This window comes from Nicotiana tabacum, chromosome 7 (assembly GCF_000715075.1).
Source record: "Nicotiana tabacum cultivar K326 chromosome 7, ASM71507v2, whole genome shotgun sequence".
Lineage (NCBI taxonomy): Eukaryota > Viridiplantae > Streptophyta > Magnoliopsida > Solanales > Solanaceae > Nicotiana > Nicotiana tabacum.
This window is the reverse complement of record NC_134086.1, coordinates 19,785,060-19,806,455: the sequence shown is the minus strand read 5'-3', so window position 1 is coordinate 19,806,455 and position 21,396 is coordinate 19,785,060. Positions and strand designations below refer to the sequence as shown.

Here is a 21,396-nt window from a genome sequence, read left to right as displayed (position 1 = left end):
CCGAATGGCATAACCCGATAACAGTAAGTACCCCAAGGTGTAGTGAAGGCGGTTTTCTCGCCATCTTCTTCATCCATCAACACCTGATAATATCCAGCGTAACAATCTACGAAAGACTGTATCTCATGTTTGGCACAGTTATCAACAAGGATGTGGATGTTGGGCAACGGTAAATTGTCTTTGGGACTTGCCCTATTCAAATCTCGATAATCCACACACACCCGAGTTTTCCCATCTTTCTTCGGTACCGGAACTACATTAGTCAACCACGTAGTGTACTGGACTACCCGAATTACTCATGTTTTTAGCTGCTTCGTAATTTCTTCTTTGATCTTGTCACTGATATCAACCTTGAACTTCCTCTGCTTCTGTTGAACTGGAGGGAAATCAGGGTAAATTGGCAATTTATGCACCACTAGATCGACACCTAGTCCTGGCATGTCATCGTACGACTAAGCAAACACATCTTTAAATTCAAAGAGGAGTTGAATTATTGTATCTCTTGTCTTCTCATCTGTGTGAATGCTTATTTTGGTTTCTCAGATTTCTTCAAGAGTTCCCAAATTAACTGGTTCGGTGTCATTCAAATTCGGCTTAGGTTTATTCTCAAAGTGTTCCAATTCTCGATTTATTTTCCTAAAAGCCTCTTCTTCGTCATATTCTGGTTCTTGGTTTATTATTTCGCAATTAGATAGCTCGTTTGGATCTGGGCGTGAAGTCTGCAAGCATGTCATATTATTTAAAGCCGCATAACTGAAAGGAAAAGATAAAAGAAAAATAACGAAAATCAGAAAAAATAAAGAAAGAATAAAATGATGAAATACTGATTTTATTCCTCGGAATTGGGAAGATAACAGGGTTTACATTTCAGGAAATTAAAACAGAAAACTAAAGAAAAACATCCGAGTTACACCCTGGGACAACTCGTGATGCAGGAAAGGTTGCGGGACAAGTCTACCCGGACTCCTGTCTGACTGGGAACGGTGTAGCCTCCCAATTTTGAAGCTTAGCATTTGGCCCCACGTATAGAACCTCAGCGGCGCTTGTGCCTTCTCCTAGCTGAATCATATAGGTTTCGTAAAGCATTTCTCTCATCACCCCATATATTTCCTCAATCTTTTCGGCTGTAAAGGTCTCACCATCTTCTTCTTCAGTGTACTTTGGTCTGACAAAACTTTCGTACAAATGTGGAAATGGTTGAGGCAACTTCCATCCCTCATTTTTTCTCTTCTTTGCCCAATCTTCATCTTTTGGAGTAGGGTGGAAACCTATCCCAAAGAGTTTCTTAGTGGAAGGCAATGTGATAGGTTCCGTTATTCCTTGCAGCGATTTTCCAAGCCCTTTTCCCGGTTTGAATCCCTGTCGGATCATTTCTTTAGCAACCATGATTGAAGCGTTGGACAAGAAAGGTTGGGGACAAGGGCTCCCTTCTTCATACTGCTCCGCCAGCACAACTTCAAAAACCTGATAAACTGTGTGCTCACTCCCTTCTCTTGCTTCAAGAAATGGGGTAGATGTGTCCCGATAAATAGACTGTTCGTCTTCTCTGTGGACCACAATTTCCCGATCTTCATCTTCAAACTTCGCCATTTGGTGGAGAGTGGAGGGTACATCCCCCGCAGTGTGAATCCAAGGTCTTCCGAGGAGAAAATTGTAAGATGTGTCCATATCTAGTACCCGAAAGGTTACTTCGAACTCCACCGGCCCGATAGTCAATATCAAGTCTATTTCTCCGAGGGTGTCCCTCTTGATACCATCAAAAGCTCTGACACAGACATTATTGGGGCGAATCCTTCCGGTCCCAATTTCCATTCTTTGCAGCGTGGAGAGCGGGCAAATGTCAACACCCGAACCCCCATCCAACATTACTCGCTTGACGTAGTGGTATTCACACTTGACTGTCATATGTAAAGCCTTGTTGTAAGCTGCTCCCTCCGGAGGCAAATCGTTCTTGCTAAAAGAAACTTGATTAACCACAAAGAATCTTTCCGTCATTCTTTCAATTTGTTCAACTGAAGTCTCAGCCGGTACATACGCTTCGTTCAAGGTTTTGAGCAAGATCTTCTGATGTTGGGCGGACTTCATTAGCAAAGAAAGCATAGACACTTATTCAGGGTATTTGCGTAACTGATCCACCATTTCATAGTCAGGCATATTCATCTTTTGGAAGAAAACCTCTGCCTCTTCAGCGCTTACAGGCTTTTTGGGTGGGAAGCGCTTCCGTGTGGCATTGTTCACTTCTTGAATGTCTGAATATTTTCCAACAAAAGTATTTTCTGGAAGTTCCCCCGTGATTTCTTTGCCTTTGTATGTAACCAATGTTTGTTGATAATTCCACGGTACCTTAGACGGGTCTGTCATTGGCTTCTGTGGTACGCGTTCGATAACCACTGGCTCATTCAGCCAAGGCGGTTTAATCGTCCCCCGGACCACATAGGCCCCTTTCGACATGTACATCGGTATTGCCCTTTTTATTTCGAATCTCTGTGGCTTCTCTGATCGACCTCGTGGAATATAGAGAACTTCATTCTTTGAAGGCAACATCGTCTCCGTTTTTGTCTCAGCCTCCTTTTCGAGCTCAGCCTTGACAATATTAGTCTTCTTTTCCCCTTTCTCTTGCTTCGGGGATGCTTTAGGCTTTCTCTCTAAATAGACAATGGCGATTATAGCTTTCAGGGCAGGATCAAACTCCTTGTCCTCACAGATCATCCCAATCAACGGCCCATTATTGTGAGCGGGCAACGGATTGTTGGTCATATTTGGGACCTCCTCGTCCCTTAATACTATCTTTCCCTGTTCTATTAAGTTCTCTACCACCCTTCTTAAAGTCCAACAATCATTGGTATCATGCTCTTCTTCTCCCGAATGATAAGCACACCTGACACCGGCTTTATAAGCAGGTGATGCTGGATTTTGCCTTGTCTGAGGGACTGGTTGCACGAAACCCATCTGGACTAGTTTTGGGAATAGGGTAGAATACGGTTCACCAATGGGTGTGAAAGTTTGTCTTCTGGGTGGTTCTTGAGGACGGAAGTTATTTTGGGGTAGTTGAGGATTATAGTGGTTTCGGTAAGGAGGCTGATTTCTGGGAGGTGGAGCTTGGCTCCGATTGGCTTGTTGCGGTGGCTGGACATAAGGCTGAGTATTCATGACCGAGTATGGCTGAGGAGTATAGGTCAAATCTTGGTGAGGGTAATAGTGTTGCGGGGTCCTCTTTGAGAAAAGGGGTCGGGGAGTATAGTTTCTCCTTGTACTCGACGCTGCCATGAATGTTTCTTCCCTTTTCTTTCCATTTGCTATTCCTCCAGACCCACTCTGAATGGCTTGGGAGGTAGCTCTGATAGCAGATTGGCTTAGAATTCGACCCGTTTTTAGCCCATTTTCTACCATTTCTCCGATCTTAATTGCTTCTGCAAAAGGTTTCCTCATGGCCGACATCATGTTTTGGAAGTAATCTGATTCTTGAGCTTGGAGCAAAGTAGTGACCATTTCTATTTCATCCATGGGAGGTTTTACCCTTGATGCTTGTTCGCGCCATTTAATAGCGTATTCTCTGAAGCTTTCTGAGGGTTTCTTCTTCAAGTTTGACAAAGAATTCCTGTCTGGCGCGATGTTAATATTATACTGAAACTGCCTTACAAAATCTCTGGCAAGATCGTCCCAAATGTGCCATCGAGATATGTCCTGATCCATATACCATTCTGAGGCTATGCCCACCAAGCTTTCTCTGAAGTATGCCATCAACAATTCTTCTTTGCTGCCAGCACCACGCAATTGGTTGCAATACTTTTTGAGGTGAGCAATGGGATCGCCATGCCTATCATATTTCTCAAACTTCGGTGTATTGAACCCTACGAGCAGGTGCACGTGAGGGAACATGCACAGATCAGTATAGGAAACACTCTTCTGCCCGCTTAAACCTTGCATATTTTTTAAACCCTGCTCGAGGCTCCTCATTCTTTTTGCCATTTCATCTTGTTCAAGAGCTTTGGGATTTTGGTCTTGCCAGGCGTAAGCTCGTATTGAGGCTGCTGAGGGTGAGTGCTGGTGGTAAACCGAGTTGGTTCTAGTGAGAAGGATGGTGCTTGAAATGTGAATGAGGAAGAGTCAAAATTAGGCCTGTGTGTAGCGGGTTCTGCCGCGATTGGACAGGGCGATGCAGTGAATATGTTTGTAGCCACATCTGTCGTTGACATCCGGGGATAAGAATCATAGGGTGATCCAGCGGAGTGGGCCGAAATGGTAGGGTACCCTAATGGGGTAGTTGGATAACTTATGGGGATGTTGGAAGTCCCACTTGTCCTAGACAACAGCTCGGGGAATCCAGGGATTACACTCAGCGACTTTTTTCCATTGTTCCAGTCATCTAACATTTCCAACATGCGAAGCCGCAAGATTTTGTTTTCTTCAGCAGTTGCTGATTCGGAAGTTGGGATGGCCGAGATTGAACTCTCTTCGGAGACAGGAATTGTTGGCAAAGGAATTTCTGAAGACATCTCTACACTTCCCTTTGATCTCGTGAAGTAAGTGTGAATACTTCCTCTCGACTTAGTGACGGGCAGCTGAACACTTCCTTTCGACCTTGTAAAGTATGAATGTGAGGCCAGACCTCCACTAAAACAAACCACCTTTCTAAAAACTTGGACTTAGCAGCAAGCAAACGGTTAGTTTGAAACAAATAACAGACAGGTAATCTCACGTTGGGGTGTGATGCACCTATACAGTTAAGTGAATTTCTACATGTTTGCATCGATGACATGCGTCATTGCGGCTTCTCTTTATGCTCCCCTTTATTTATTTATTTTTTATTATATATTTTTTATTATTATTATTTGAAGTTAAAAAAAACGTGACCGGATCCGATGAGGATTGCCTACGTATCACGATGCCGCGTGAATCAGATCATTACGTAGTTCAAGACAAACAAGTGTAAAAATAAAGAAACATTTTTTTTATTACTAAAACAATCTATTACAAACTAACATTTTTTGAAAAAGGGACAATAACAGATTTGAAACAACTACTGATACACCCTGATGCAAAAAGACAGACAAAAGACGCCAAGACGGAAAATACAGACTCGACCTATAAATACATTAAAGCCCTAAAAATTGGCGGTCGCGGGGCATCGTTCGGCCTCGCCGCGGGCTTAGGGGTGAGGTCCCTTTCAAGTCGTTCCAGCTCATACATGGTTTGCTTGACATAAATCATCACTGCCGAGAAGAAGGTAGTGTGGGTCATATCTTCGCATCGTAGACACCTCCTAATGATGGCATGGGCAATGGCCTTAATCTTATCCCTGGTTTGCCTCTTTTCTATGAGTAGGCACTCTATTTGATCATTACGGGCCTTCAAAACCCGAGAATCCTGGAGATGTTGATTCTGCCACTGCTGAATTTCTACTTCCATTTGGGCCAGTAAATCATAGCAACGTCTATTTTCAACTTCAAAGGTTCGGGCTTGCTAAAACGCTCTGTCCTCAAGAGTGGCCACCTTTCTTTTCAAATTGGCAATGGTTTGCTTGTGATCCCTTTTCAACTGCTGCAGGTACCGGTTGCGCTCTTCTGTTCTTTTTTCCCAGTGTGTCTCGAGTCCTGCTATGGTATTCTCAAGATTCTCTGACTCACTCCGGCACTCACCAATTTCCATTTTTAAACCCTTTATCATTCGCTCATCCGACCGGCTCCTTTGTTGGTTATCAGCGGCTATCCTTATCTGCTGGATTTGGGCCCTAAGCGTCTCATTTTCCTGGGTCAACCTGTTCTTTTCTCCCAGATCAGTAGCAACTTGCATGTTGTGCTCAAATTTTAGACCTTCAATTTGTTGATTCAGCTTGCTGATTTCAAACCGATAGCCTTTTTCGTTTGCTAACCAATCCCATTGATCATGTGATGACTCGGCAAAATTTAGGATATGGGGTCTTTTAGCCGGCCTTTTGTGCTCAAGTTCTCTTCTGTACCACACAAGGTACCCTGGTGCTACTTCACCTTTGGCCCGATCCTGCACGCAAGTATCTGCTTTTAAACATTGGCATTTATTCCAGATCTGGCGAATTTTTGCTTCAGGAAATTGGCCGTTAGGGCTAATCTCAATTGCTTGAGCACTAAGATTTTCCTCGTGTGGCACTATCTGGCATCTCCCGAGTTGTCTCAAAACTCGATAGGGCGCGTAAGGCTGAATGCTCTTAAGTCCCATCGATAGAAAGTGGGTCCTAGCGGTCGGCATATATATGACCTCATCAACAGGCAACTATCCCAGTGTCCATTGTATTTGGCTGGCGGGGAGGATTCGAAAGAATGACGTCCATGCCGTAACTCCCTCAGGCAGACTGACCCCATTGATTCTCATGTAAAACTCTTCTATGCAAGTCTTCTTCGAGGAACCATAACTCAAAAGCTCGGAAAGGTGGCAGAGATGTTCAGTCATCCATATTTGTAGCAGCAAATTACACCCCTCGAAAAAATTCCCTCTGGCTTTGTAGGCTGTGAGAGCTCGAAAGATATCAGATACGACCATAGGCGTGAGAGTGCTTTCATTTTGAGTAAGAAAAGTACTGACAACCTCGGATATTTTCAGATCAATGTTTCCGTCTTTCCTCGGAAACACCAAAAGGCCCAAAAATGTTATCATGAAAGCCACTCGTCTATGCTCATCCCACTTCTGACGGTTACATTTGCTGCATAGCTTGTTAACCGGATTGTTGAACCCCCCTAGACCATATCTGTCGTATATGAAGCGCGGACTACAGAAACCTGCGGCCAAATCTGGGTTATGGACCGTCCTGGGTATCTTCAATGAATCTAGAAAACGATGCACAGTGACAGCTCTTGGGGCAACCAGGTATTTTTGCCTTAATGGAACTTCAGCATTTCCGATGTACCCGGCTATTTCCTCCAGAGTCGGGGTGAGTTCAAAATCGGAGAAGTGGAAGACATTGTGTGTCGGGTCCCAGTAGGTGACCAAAGCTCTTATGATATCTCCCCAAGGCTGGATTTCCAATAAACCCGTGAGACCTTTCAGATATTTCTTGACCTCATCTTGCCCTTCACTACCTAGATCATCCCACCATAGCCGCAACTTGACAGGGACTTTAGCCATTATCGAAAAGTGTTCATTTTTCATTGTGCTCATCCTGCATATTTATTAAGGTGATTTAAGTAAAAGATTATTTGACTCAAAGATGATTTGACTGTGTTTTTAGAAAGAAAGATCCGATTTTCAAACACGGCCTTTCGGCACTTCGGGGATGAAGATTTTAAGGTTGTGAGGGTCAACCGATCAAAAACTCTAGAGGATGATCGAAAGTGGTCGTTTATGCAACGTCAGCCTTCCGTCGTCCCTTTCGGGAACATTTGGCTATTTTTGACAAAACAGCATCACTTGATTTATCTATGACTTTTATTTTTTTATTTTTTTTAAATAGTAGCCCGACATTGGGAGCACGGCCTCACAGAGCCTCGGGGACGAGGATTCTAAGGTTGTTGGGCGAATTGGTCAAAATTCAGAAAATGACCAAAAGTGGTTGTTTATGCAAAGTCAGTCTTCCGGCGCGTCCCTTTCGGGAACCTTCGGCTACGTTTGACAAAAGTGGCATCACCCGACTCATTTATGATGAAATTAAAATTTTGACATTTTGGCTATTTCTGAAAAAGGGGAGGTTGGACCCGATAAGGGTTGCCTACGTATCTCACACCCCGTGAGAATCAAACCGACGTAGTTCGGGCCGATAAAACTAACTATTTTCGGAAAAAGACACTTTTTTTTTACAAACACCATTTTTGGAAATACTCTTTGTGTACTTCGACAAACTATTTAAAAAATGAAACTTTTCTCTTTTTTTTTACTTCTTTTTTCTTTCTATTTTCTTGACCAATAAACAACCATTTTGTTTTAACAAATTCCCTTTTTCTCATTTTTTCTAAAAATTTGGCGGAGTTTCGACACTATTTTGACATTGGTTATTTTTCTAAAACAGATAATCAACTCTCCGTACTCTATTTCTCTCCCCATTTTTAATTTTCCAAATACTCCAAAGCCGGTCAACATGTAAGTTCGAAACAAATAAATGCATAGAAAACAAGTAGGATGCATCATGATGGTCTTTTCATTTTGGTACATCTGTCCTAGACAGAACCAACCCCTGTGTTGGGCCTCCAAAGTCAAATGCACATGATGCAAACAAACGTTCCTACTAGGGATCTGGCATGAAGCTGAGTTATTCTAGGTTCGTAACCTGGGTATTTGTTCTAGACTGTGTACCCGAGCGGACAACTCGAGTCGAGGAGGGGGCTACGTACCGGGGACCCGCGAGATCGTCCGGCTTTGTAACTTGTCCGGCCTCTTTCTTATTTAAGGATATGACACTAACAGAATAGGGAGTCTCGACCAGCAAGCACATCCCCGATGATGAGAGAGGAGGGTTTTGGCACAGTTTATATACAGTTCAGATAATATCAAAACGGTAAGAGCAACATTTAGCACATTAGGCTCAACAGGTAAAAATCAGATAACAGATAAAGCCAAATATAACAATTCATCTAAGCTCGAATTCTTGAACCCTGAACCAGAGATTCTGGGTTCTTATTCCCCAGTAGAGTTGCCAGAGCTGTCACACCTCCTTTTTGCGCGCCTACCCTAGAGGGTAAATGCGTGAGGGAGTTTTTCCAATTTAAGTGACATTATTCGAAAATGGGATTATTTATTCATTTCAGAGTCGCCACTTGGGAAAGGTTTGGCTTTTGGTGTCCCAAGTCACCGGTTTATCTTGAATCCCAAATCGAGGAAATTTTCGACATTCCAAATGAAGTCTACGAACCAGAAATTCTAAGTAAGGAATTTTGTTGACCCGAGGGAAGGTGTTAGGCACCCACGGATCCCGTGGTTCTAGCACGGTCGCTTAAATTGTTATAATGGCTAAGTATCTGATTTTAATACATGTTATAACTTGTGTGCTTTTATTAAGTTTAAACCGCTTTTATTATTATTTTTAATAGAATTGCAACGTCGTGAAAATGCATCTTGAACCACGTCACAATCAATGCACCCGTGGTTGTTAATACGTTCCGACTCCGTTGAGATTTGGATTTGGGTCACATAAATGCGCACCCGAATTTAAGCATGTAATTTAATTAAAATCGCATCTAAAGAGTCTAACACGTTATTATTTTTGGGGAAAACCGTGAAGTTCGCTAGACGGCCCATCCCAGAAATCTAAGTATTTATTATGACCAATTATTGAGGGCCCCGCAATTTGCATTTTTATTTGGCGAGGATCGTCTCATTATTTTTAAAAGGATAATCTTAGAATGACTACATTTTCTATTTTTCGTTCGTCTCAAAAATGAAAGGAGAAAATATATATGCTAATTAAATCACATGCTTGGCAAGTTCGGGCCTCTTATTAATTATTAGATTACAAAGATGCTAACGCAAAATTGCGATCGAATTTGCTCGAAAGAAAATTGTTTTGTGCCTTATTCTATAATTGATCATTACCAAAAGAAAAAAAATGAAATTATAAATAAAATATGGAATTGACAAATGCTATCGTCGAAACAAACAAATTATTCTTTAACTAATTTAGACTTCACATTATTAGACGAATTGAACCATTGGAACTAATTATTATTTTTTTAAAACTATTTGAAAATGAACCAACCTTGACTACCAACACATTTGTTAAACTTAATCTACGCTTTGAAAATCTATTACATTTAAAGGAACTCTAACAAACCTTGTTCGAAATCAACTCATGCCTATTAAACTAAACTACGTGAATTATTAATGGATTCCCTTAAGCACGCATTGAATTACGACTCACTGTCTATGAATAAGGTATCTAATGTTGTATGAACTTGAATCGTATTAAACTATACTAAACAACTGTATTAATGCCAATTCCAAATTACGCCAGCCCAAGACAATCCAAAACTAAATACAGATGAAATCGAAATTAGTCCACTACTCGATTGTTTCACTATTAATTGTAAGATAACGGATCTAGAACTAGTTAAAACTTTCAGTTAAACTAATGACGTTATTAAAGTTATTGACTAAACAAAATTTAGCAAACTAGATAGTTCATTAACAAACCAAAACCAAATCAAATTATACAGTTTACCTTCCCAAACGGTATCGAACAAAAATAAACTTATATTAATTACACATCAACTAATATCTATTTTTGAAAACATAGATGCGGTGTAAACTACATAAGCACAAATGTGGAGGCCAAAGCATGAGTACTTCCATTTTTCAATCTTTCAACTCAAAGTTACATCAAAGCTTAATTCGAATGTGTACCTTAATTGGAAAGTGAGAAGAAGGAGAGGTGAATCAGCAGCAGCAGATAACAAATAACAATAGTGGCACTAGAATCAGCAATGTGGGACAAATAAGATACAGCCCAGTGAAACTCAGAGATCCAGAAATGTTTTAGAAAAGAAAATCCCAAAGAGCTGAACGGATTGTCTCAAAATCAATTGGAAATAGATCAAACACCAAACTTGAAATCAACTGGGACACATCTGACAACAAACAGCTCAAACCAAACAAACCTAGAATAGCTTTGGTTGGGCCTAAATCTCAAACTGAATGTGAACAATGGAACAGTGCCCTTTTCTTGAATTTTAGAGTTTTTTCAGGGGTTTTCTTTCTGCCTTTTTTATGTTTTTGTTCTCCAGAACTCTCTTCTTTTTCTCCCTTTTTTTTCAGAATCAACTCTCTTCCCTTTATATTCACACACAGACTTCTCTTTCCAGCTCTTAGAGCACTTAGTCCAATAAAATACTGATTCCCTCCCATGTTCTCCCTTCTGTTTTTCCACTCAAAGTTTAAAAACAAAAGTATTCCCATCAGATTCCCCTGACAGCCCTCTTTTCACTATTAAAATGGTTTTTCCTTTTATTAAACTAAACAAGTATGTGCAGCATGATTATGTCCTGACAGCACATGCTGTCAAGTTAACTTTAATTCATTAAAGGACTGTAATGCACATGCTATCCAAAATCTCAAATGAATAAACAGGGCCAGTAATTCTATATCAAGTCAAACTAAACTCTGAAATCTATATTAAAACTGCAGCTATAACCAATTTAAACACCTAAAATCTAAATTGAAACTTCAAAACAAAACCAGCATTAACAAATAAAAGAGCTTAGCAGAACATTGAAGCTGAAACTGAAACTGAAATCAAAATGCATCGATGCTTAACAGAAAAACCAATAACAATATTACCATGAATCAGAACACAAGCCTAACGAACTATCCAGGTCAAACTTCCAAATCACCAACAGCACATTATGGTAATGATTGATTTATAATTCCAAATTAAGCTGAAATAGAGTGAAAGAAATCCTGCGAATATACTGAACTCAACGAAGATTGATGAATATCAAAGAACAAAGAAAACACACATCACATATAGGGGACAAATTGAACCAATGCCATACATCATTTAAACAAAACCACAAACGAAACGTACTGAAATGGACTATGAAATCAAAGCCAGGATTAAAACTAACTATCAGGTTAAACTGACTTACACATAACGAGCCAATAAATTGACCAAACAATCTACAACATGTAAACAAACAATCAGAGGAACTGGACCCAATAAACGGTCTGATGAAATGAAGAGAAGTACTGAACCAAAGACAAGAAACAAGTCAAGACAAAGATACAATTTAAAACAGACAAACAAAACTATAGAAGGCAACAAAAGGAATTAAGGAGAACTTACTGTTCTTTTCTCAGATTTCAAATAGTATGTTCTTTTGAACTTGAGTCCTAATCAGTATTATACGTCTATTTCGTGAGAAATAGGCCTACAATACTGAACAGAAACCAATCGACCTTGAAACTTTGACACGTCTTGAACTGCTGAAAACCCTAGATCCGTCATTCGATGGATTTTACTCATATTCGAACCAATTTGGCTAGGGATCAAGGACGAGGAGGTAAAGGGGATTATTAGGTGTTAGTTTGGGGTCAAGGGGGCAGCTAGGGCTTGGAAGGGAGATTTTGATCGAAGATTCGAGGAGATCCAACGGGATCTGAGGGAATCTGTTGATGGTTTAGGGGTGAGGGAAACCTAGTGGTCGTGTGGTATTAATTGGGGGTGGATTGGGGTGGTTTTAGGGTTCTGATCGAATCTTTAAACGAAGATTCGAGACGGCGAGGGATGACTCGAGACAAGGGAGTAACATATTTGGAACGGGGTGGTCAGATGGTTTAGGGGTGTTAATCTGGTGACCGGCGGCATCGATGCCTAGGGTTTCAAACGATGGGGTAAGGTGGCGGCGCTAGGGTTTCATGAGGTATTTGGTTCAGTCTATGAGAGAGACGAGGATAAGGGAGGGGGTCTGGCTTAGGGGGGCGTGGGGGTAAGGGATTGGGGTTATATAGTTAGGGGAAATTTGATCTGGGCCATTAGATCATTCAAAATCAATGGCCTGGATTGATCAACTTAATGGAAACGACGTCATATGGGTTAAGTGAGACCGGTGGGTCTCTGGGTGAGACGGGTCAGGTTAAGGCGTGGGTATGGAGACGTGATCTTGGCCATTGATCAATCTGAGATCAATGGCCCAGATCAAGTATGATCAAAACGACGCCGTTTGGACGTCTCTGAGATTGGCTGATCTGGACCGGGCAAAAACAGTGTTTTGGGCCTGATTTTGGGTCCAATTTAAATGGCCCAATTCCGATTTGTCCAATTTTAACTCATTTCTTTTCTTCTTCTAATTCCTTTTCTAAATACTAAATCTACCAAAAATCCTAAAATAAGTTACAAAACTACAATTATATTAAAAAGACATTAATTGACTCACACAAGATCAAAACTCAACAAAATCAAACCATTAAACAATAAAATGACAAAATTACCAAAAATAATATTTTTGTGATTTTCATTCATTTAAAAACCAAATACGATTTAATTAGTTCCTAATAGTAGCATAAGATCCTAAATTTACACGCAACATATATTTTTTGTATTTATGATTAACTACAACAAAGTAAACATTTACGGACAAAAATAATTACAAAAAATGTCACGCAACTCAAAATTGTACTCGAAGGTAACTTGTTTTATTTTCGATTTCTTTTGGAGTAATTTTCGTGAAGCAAAAATCACGTGCTCACACCACCTATGCCAACACAATAGCTGCTGCTACCCCAATCCTGGCCATCAATACTCAAAATCCCAGAAAAACAGTCATTGCAAGACATACCACCCACAATGGTATTCCGGCGGTGATTTTCAAAGCCAAGGATTATTATGGAATCATGGCGGATGAGTGTCGACTCACCATCGTGGTGCGATTTCTGAAACCTAGGGCCCAAATTGAGAAAATACGATCCACATTCAGAGAGATATTTCCAGTCAAAGGCAGTGCCAAAATTGGAGTGTATGACAATTACAACGTCTTTCTGGACTTCACAAATGAGAATGATTTCAACTCGGTGTGGTATAAAAGAATGGTAGAAATCGATGGTCTTCAAATGTGGCTGCAAAAGTGGACGCCGGACTTCAGACCGGACGAGGACATTCCTATAGTGCCGGTATGGGTATTACTGCCTAGATTACCTTTTAATATGCACACATGGCACTACGCTAAACAAATCTGTAGTGAGATCGGAACTCCCTTAGCTATAGATGTTGCAACAGCTGGTAAAACGAGACCGAGCATGGCTAAAGTTAGAGTGGAAATTGATCTTCTAAAACCTCTGGTGCATAGTGTATTTATTGGATCGGAGGATGAAAATGTTCCTTTGAAAGGATTTACTCAAAAAATCGAGTATGAAAATATTCCTAAATATTGTAGACAATGCAAAAAACTTGGGCATAACTTACTCAATTGCAGAGTTATGGAAAAGAAAAGGGCTGCAGAAACCGATAAAAACAATAAAGAAGATGATCAGAAGCATAGTGAAGAGGGAACTAGAGTATCACAAAAGGAGAAGGAGGAGGAGAAAGGGGAAAAAAGAAAGAAGGAGCCACCACCTAATGTGAGTGATAAGGAGAAGGATGTTCGACAGCAAAACAGTCTCAACAAGCCTCAACATAGGAGGTTGAATTGCGAGGAAGCTATAGGAGGGTCAGACCATAGTACCTCTAACAAGCCTCAACATAGATCGGAGATTGAACAAGACAACAAGATTGCTTTAGCCATAGATGATAATCAAGCTACTATAACAAGCAGATTTAGAAAGAAGAAGAAGAAAAGAAAGCAGGAAAAAAAATGCCAAAGACGAAGAGTAAGGTGATCTTCAAACCAGTTCTAATACAAAGGAGCAACAGGCAAAAAATTATAACCAAGACTCCCTCCTCCCAGAACAATATTGCCATTTCACATGGCATGAGCACAAATGACAGTAACAAGGAAGTGGAACAAAACAGTGTTGAAGAGAAATAGGCCAGAAGCAACAACAATACGAAGGAAAAACATGATCTCAGCAACCAATCCAACTCCATGGTTAAGGAAAGTTCATTAATGAACTTAGTGAGGAAAATCGAATGCATGAAGATAATTCTAAAAGGCAGGATACTACCAGCAATAAGGACCTTTCGGATAAGAATACTGAGAGGCAGGGCATACTTACTCTTAACAACTTGGCGGATAATGGGGACGAAAACTTTGAGTTGGAAAAGGAGTACAAAGGAAAGGAAAATAACATGGTTCTGGTTATTTCTCAACAAGTCTACCAACTAACATTATTGAACAACCTGGTATTGAGTTAATAGTTGAATTATATGCAGATCAGGAACAACCTCTCGAAAGAAATACACACAAAACAACTAACCACCCAATGCAAGATACTTTATTACATCAAAGTATATAGAGAACTGAACAAAATGAGGAGAGGAACCAAGACAAAGGCAATCATGAGGAAGAAGAGTATCTCCTAACAGGGAGGGGAAGAAGTAGAGCAAGAAACTCAAGAAAAGGCATAAAAAATAGATATGCTACCTCTGTCAAGAGGAAACAAAAGATGGATACTTCCTCCCCGAAGATCTCATGATTAATACAATCTTTTGGAATATTAGGAGAGTGGGGTCAAAGAAAGCCATTCACAAGCTAAAACATCTTATAGACAGTAACAACATTCTTTACATTTCAATCATGGAACCTATGGTTGGCAAGGAAAAAATTGAAGGTTACAGGAAATTCTTGGGCTATCAAGAATGCATTTCTAATGATAACGGGAAGATATGGTGCTTCTGGAAGAACATCAGCAATACCACGGTTATTGGAATGATGAGCAGCAAATTTCTATTAAAATTGAGGACGGTTCAGACAATCACCCCATCATTATCACTGCTATTTATGCCAAATGTAATGCTTTGGAAAGAAAGCAACTATGGAGAAGCCTGGAGAACACCAGCCTTATTATTCATGGTCCTTGGTGCATCGGAGGTGATTTCAATGTTATTCTTGACCCCGGAGAGAAGCTAGGTGGTAAACCTCACAGGATGCATAGGAGTTTGGATTTTCAAAATTGTATGGATAACTGTGGTACTATTGATATTGGCTACACAGGTCCAATTTCACCTGGTGCAATAACAGAGGGCCAAGAAAAAGAATATGGAAGAGGCTTGATAGAGTCTTTGTTAATGATAAATGGGTTCAGAAATTTCAAAATACTAATGTGAGACATTTGGTGAGGACTGGTTCTGACCACAGACCTCTACTCATGAAATCTTCAAACTCTACTAACTCTCACTTTATATACTTCAAATTCCTTTAACTTCTGGACATCACAGGAAGGTTTTCACAATCTAGTTAAGGAAGTTTAGAGTACTAAGATTCAAGGTAACAGTATGTGGAGGCTTCAATCAAGATTAAATCCTTGGCAAGAGGTTGAGTAAATGGTCTAGAGAAGAAATTGGAGATATCCATGAGCAGGTTGCCAAGTGGGAAGAAAACACCCAGCACTTAGAGAAAATTGAAATATCTAGCAACACTGACATTGATAGGGAAGAAACCAACAAGGCTCATGCTGAATACATCAGATGGTTGGATATGCAAGACTCTCTTCTGAACCAAAAAGCTAATGCCAAATGGTTTGAGGATGGAGACAGAAACACCAAGTACTTTCATAGTAGGCTCAGGGAAAAAAGGAGGCTCCAATTGAACAGGATAAAAAACCATAAGGGCAAATGGATTCAAGGAGAGGAGAAAATTGCAAAGGCATCTATTAGGCACTTCAACTCCATGTTCAACCTCCCTACTCCTCAACTGGATTCTACGCTTCTGAATTGTATTACCAAAAGGATTACGGAAGAAGATAAAGACAGGCTAGATGAAGAACCTGGTGAGGAGGAAATCCGACAGGCAGTTTTCAGTCTATCTGCCTCTAGTGTTGCTGGTCCAGATGGTTACAATGGCACCTTCTTCCACAACTGCTGGGACATCATTAAAGAAGACATCAACGCTTTCATTTGGGAATTCTTCAAAGGTACTCCTCTAACCAAATTCTATACTCATACTTGTTTGGTGTTAATTCCTAAGTTGGATGCTCTTTCCTCATTTAGTGATTTTAGACCTATCAGTCTTTCTAATTTCACTAAAAAAATTGTTTCTAAAATTCTTTCAGTTAGACTAAATCCTTTGTTGACTAGTCTAATCTCTCCAAATCAAAGTGGCTTTGTTAAAGATAGACTCATTTCTGAAAATGTTCTTCTAGCACATGAAATAGTTCAATCCATTGGCCATGGTAATCAAGGTGGTAATATTGTCCTTAAATTGGATATGGCTAAGCCTATGATAGAATGTCATGGAGCTTTGTAACCTCTGTTCCAGGCCTTGGCAATCAACACGTTCCAGGCCAAGCTATATGGGACCTCACAGAAAATGGTAAGTATTCAAACAAAACTACCTTAAACTTGTTCAGAAGCACTCAGCCTAAAGATCATCTACTTAGCAAGGTATGGCATTCTAGCATCCCTTTTAAGATCTCTTTTTTAGCTTGGAGATTATGGTTGGCAAAACTTCCTTTAGAGGATGTTATACTATGTTTTGGAAAACAAATTGTCTCTAGTTGTGTCTGTTGTACTAACCATTTAAATGAGTCTATACAACATGTTTTTATGGAAAGTGATGCCACTAGGTACATTTGGAAAGCCATTGGTGCCCTCATTGGGATAGTATACAGGCAAATTCCCATTAGAGGATGGCTTAATCATTGGTGGCAGCAAAAGAGCAACAATATCATACATAAGCAAATCTTGCATGTCACTCCTATCATCATTTGCTGGGAAATCTGGAAAAGCAGATGCTCTTGCAAATATGGAGAACAGAAAAGGTTCAACTTCTACAAAATGAAACAGCAGATTACCTGGAACATTCAAACTGCAATTCTTAGGGCCTTCCAAACCATGCTGAGACTACAACCTGTTCCTGAAGCCATCATCGTAGCCTGGACTAAACCACTCCAAGGATCCTTCAAGCTTAACACTGACGGAAGCTATTTACATGGAAACGGTAACGCAGGTTTGGGAGGAATTATGAGAAATGACCAGGGTGAACTCATAATGGCCTTCTCTATCTCTGCCAAATGCAATAGTAACAATGATGCTGAAGCACAAGCTGCTATATTTGGAATCAAATGGTGTCTTAAACATGGTTATTCTGACTTCATTATTGAATTGGATTCTCTCCTGGTGGTAAACATGCTAAAGGAGGGGCGGACAGATAACTACAAAATGAAGAAGATCATTGATGAGGCAACACAGTTAATGAACCAAGTCAATATCACCCCTAATCACTGCTATAGAGAGGCTAACCAAGTGGCGGATTTCTTAGCTAAATTGGCTTCAACCACTTCTGACAGTAATATATACTTATCCTTCCAACAACTCCCTAGGAGAGCCAAAGGTCCTTTCATTTTGGACAAATTTCAAGTACCTAGCATTAGGAAATACGACAAGGCGAATTTTTTAGTAAGTTAAACTTATTTTGTATAGCCACACAGTGGTGAAGCTATAGGTTTCACATTTGTGTTTTTTGGAAGGATACTTGTATCCTTGTGTTGTAATCTGTGGAGGTAAGGCCATCTCCACCCCCCCCCCCTTTGAAGATAATACAACACACCTAGTATTCAGCTGGAAAACTTTAAAAAAAAACATAAAGTGAGACTTTTTGTCGTTAGTTTTGTAACGACGATACGATACAATAAAATTTAAATAAAGTTCAAAATAAACATTGTATTTAAAGTAATTATATGATATAATACAATAGGTAACAACCGTCAAAATATTATATATTTTGACTAGATACTATGAGAAATCTATTGGATTTTACTTATAATTTGAGTTACTAATACCACAATTTTTCCTATTACAAAATAACAAGATCCAAACAATAAATAGTCACGCATCTCTAGTTGTTTGAAAGAAATTCAAACAGCAAACTCAAAGCAAAACAACATTGTAATTAGAGCTAGAGTTTTTGCTATGGGAACAACGTACTAGTGCAATATCAATGACCCTATGCTTGTTAATCAGCACTATCTTCCTTTCTTCATTTGCTGGTGGATATCATCTTAAAGACCCTGAAGCTGCTCTGGCAATTCAATCCTTTTCCAACAATATTAGTTCTCACTTTCTGGATTTATGTTGTTTTCATGACACTTTTTCAGTCATCATATTTCTTTATTAGCATGTTCCAAAATATTATAATACTTTTTAAAATTTGAAAACAGTTTAACTTGAACTCTCTATTTTACACTTAATGACAAGCTTTATTAGATATACAAATATTATAATTTGTTTAAAATCGCAAGCAGGGGTGGATGCACATTTATTGAACCGGTGTCACACGACACTGCTTGGTCGAACTTTTTGGATAAATAGAAAAAACATGACACCACTTAATGTAAATTATCTCTTTGCAGATTGGTTATGTGCTTGATTTTACTCTAAAAGGCTAAAGGCTCGAACCTCAACTAGCACATCTTTTTTTAAAATATTTGAGAGAATCTATATGGTTAAACATTATGATGAAGTAGAATTTAATTCAGGACCTTTTCTAACTTTTAAGATTCAACAAAACCAATAGATTAAATTTTCTATATGTTTCAACACTGCTTAAAAAAATTCATGTGTACACCCGTGAACGCAAGTATCAAAAAATTTAAAGTCACATAAATATTATGAAACCATAAGTTTCAAATGTCTTTCTTTCTTTAAATTCCGTATCTAGTCAAACTAGGTCATATAAATTGAAATGAAAGGAGTATAAAGATTTTATTTAACCTATGCGCATAGATTTGAAGAAGGAAAAGATATACAAAGACTCAAAGCTTGTAAATGCAGATGATTTCTTTGCTTCATCAGCGCTTAATCCCAGTCAATTGAAGCCATTGGCTAACTATGATGGTATCTATTCATCTGTGGTAGATGCAAGAACAATTCCAGCAATCAACACTATTGGTATTACTATTGCTCGTTTAATATGCAAGCCATTAGCTGTTATACCTCCTCATTCACATCCTCAATTTTCTGAGCTATTGACTGTCTTAGAGGGTAGTTTATATGTTGGCTTTCTTGTTCCTTATTCAAGTAACTTGCAAAAGACTCAACTCGTTTCAAAAATCTTGAATGCTGGTGATGTGTTTGTTTTTCCACAAGGTCATATTCACTTTCAATATACTGTGGGAAACACTAGTGCAACAGTAGTCCAGGCTTTCAACGGCGCAAATTATTTATCTGCCATTGTTCCTAGTTCAATCTTTGCTTCTGATCCTCCTATTAACGATGATTATCTTGCCAAAGCTTTTAAATTGGATAAGACGGTGATTGAAGATCTTCGGAAGAAATTCTCCTAAGTAAGACATGTCACAAACGCATTCATGAAGGGACATGACGCCTATCCTTTCTGATAATACCGGGCTTTATATAATCTTTGATCAGTGATGAGTAGTATATTAGTAAACAGGAGCCGCTATCGCTCACCTGCAGGATGTCAATCATGTAGTGAAAGTTGTGGTTTGTAAATAGTTAATAGTTCTGTTGAACTGATGAAATAAAGATGCAGGGATGCCTTTAAGTTTTAATAAATTTTCTCTTCTTACTTGTAAGGTCGTTCACTACAGAGTAAAATTTGAGAAAGATCTATATATGTCTCTTTACCTTCTAGATTCTCTCAAATGTACCACAATTCCACAAATAATAAAAGTTCAATGATATTTAGTGTTGAACTGTATGACTATTTTTGCAGCCAATACACCCGCAAGTATGTACGGGCGACGAGTAATAAAGTGATAAGTACGTAGAGTATCGTTCTCACGAGGACTTGTTATTAGCTATTAACTAAATTAAACTAAAACGAATTATTTATTCAAACGGTTTCTCAAGTTGTTGATTTTAACTAACTGCAAATAATATAACATACTAAAATAAAGCAATTAACGAAGACAAGTAGGCAAACTTAGAGACTGAATTCACTAAGAGAGAATATTTCAGTATTATGAGTCACCAGCTAACAATCTTGTTGAGTTTTTCACATAATTTGACTAATTAATTTATCTGATTTATTGGTTAATAAGGTTAATATTTCTCATAAGAATATTTTGAGTCCGTGTTCACCTATTCAAGCTAACCTAATACCTATATGTTTATGGAATTAGAATTAACATATATCATTAACCGCTAGTACTTGATCAGATGAACGTGTTCCCACCCTTGCGTGCGCGGAAATGAAGGATGTCGTATTCCTTACTTCAAGTTCTATAGCACAAGGGAAAGAATCAATGAAGAGAAACTTTCTTAAATGTCGTTGTGCCTCTAGCGTATAAGTATGAGATTCAATACATCCATAAACGAGACTAAAACATTATTCTTTGACTCACATAACTTTAAGCCTAGGGCTCTAATATCAAGTTTATCACGATCCAAAATCAAGCATCTTAACTGCATATAAACTCAGAAATTGCAAACTTGGTGCTGCCTCTGTCTTCCGATGAAAAGTCGCCAATGATTTATTTGGGCAAACATAAAAGAATTTCATTACCAAATGGATTTTTGAAAATATGTCATTATTACAAAGTTAAACTTTCTAAAAAGAGTCATTTTGGAACTAGCACCAATTGTTAGGAATTATTATTCACTTTTCTCGTCGATGTTCTCTCATTTTATTTTGTTTCCTTTAATTGAATATCAAATACTCAAGAAACCCAAAAAAAAACATATTTTTGTCAAACTATTTTAAGTCAACAAGTCATAAACGTCGGCCATATATGAAGGGGCATAACGACTATCCTTTCTGATAATACCGGACTAGCTTTATACGATCTTGGACCAGTGATGGGTATATTTTAATATTCTAGATATTCATGTGCTTTTGTTGTTGTCTACTAGCGGCGGCAGTGTTGGGATCGAAATAACATGGTGTA

The 21,396-nt window shown here is 39.1% G+C and overlaps 1 protein-coding gene across 1 annotated transcript in view; it reads left to right on the top strand.

The window, feature by feature from the left end:
- The window catches only part of LOC107806874 (germin-like protein subfamily 1 member 17), a 34,534-nt gene extending 14,579 nt beyond the window's left edge, over positions 1 to 19,955 (top strand). Inside the window, exon 2 of the mRNA XM_075256757.1 lies at positions 19,271 to 19,955. Coding sequence (XP_075112858.1) covers positions 19,271 to 19,830 — 560 coding nt within the window. The 3' untranslated portion in view covers positions 19,831 to 19,955. The remainder of the gene's footprint in view (positions 1 to 19,270) is intronic.
- Positions 19,956 to 21,396: the final 1,441 nt, after the last annotated feature.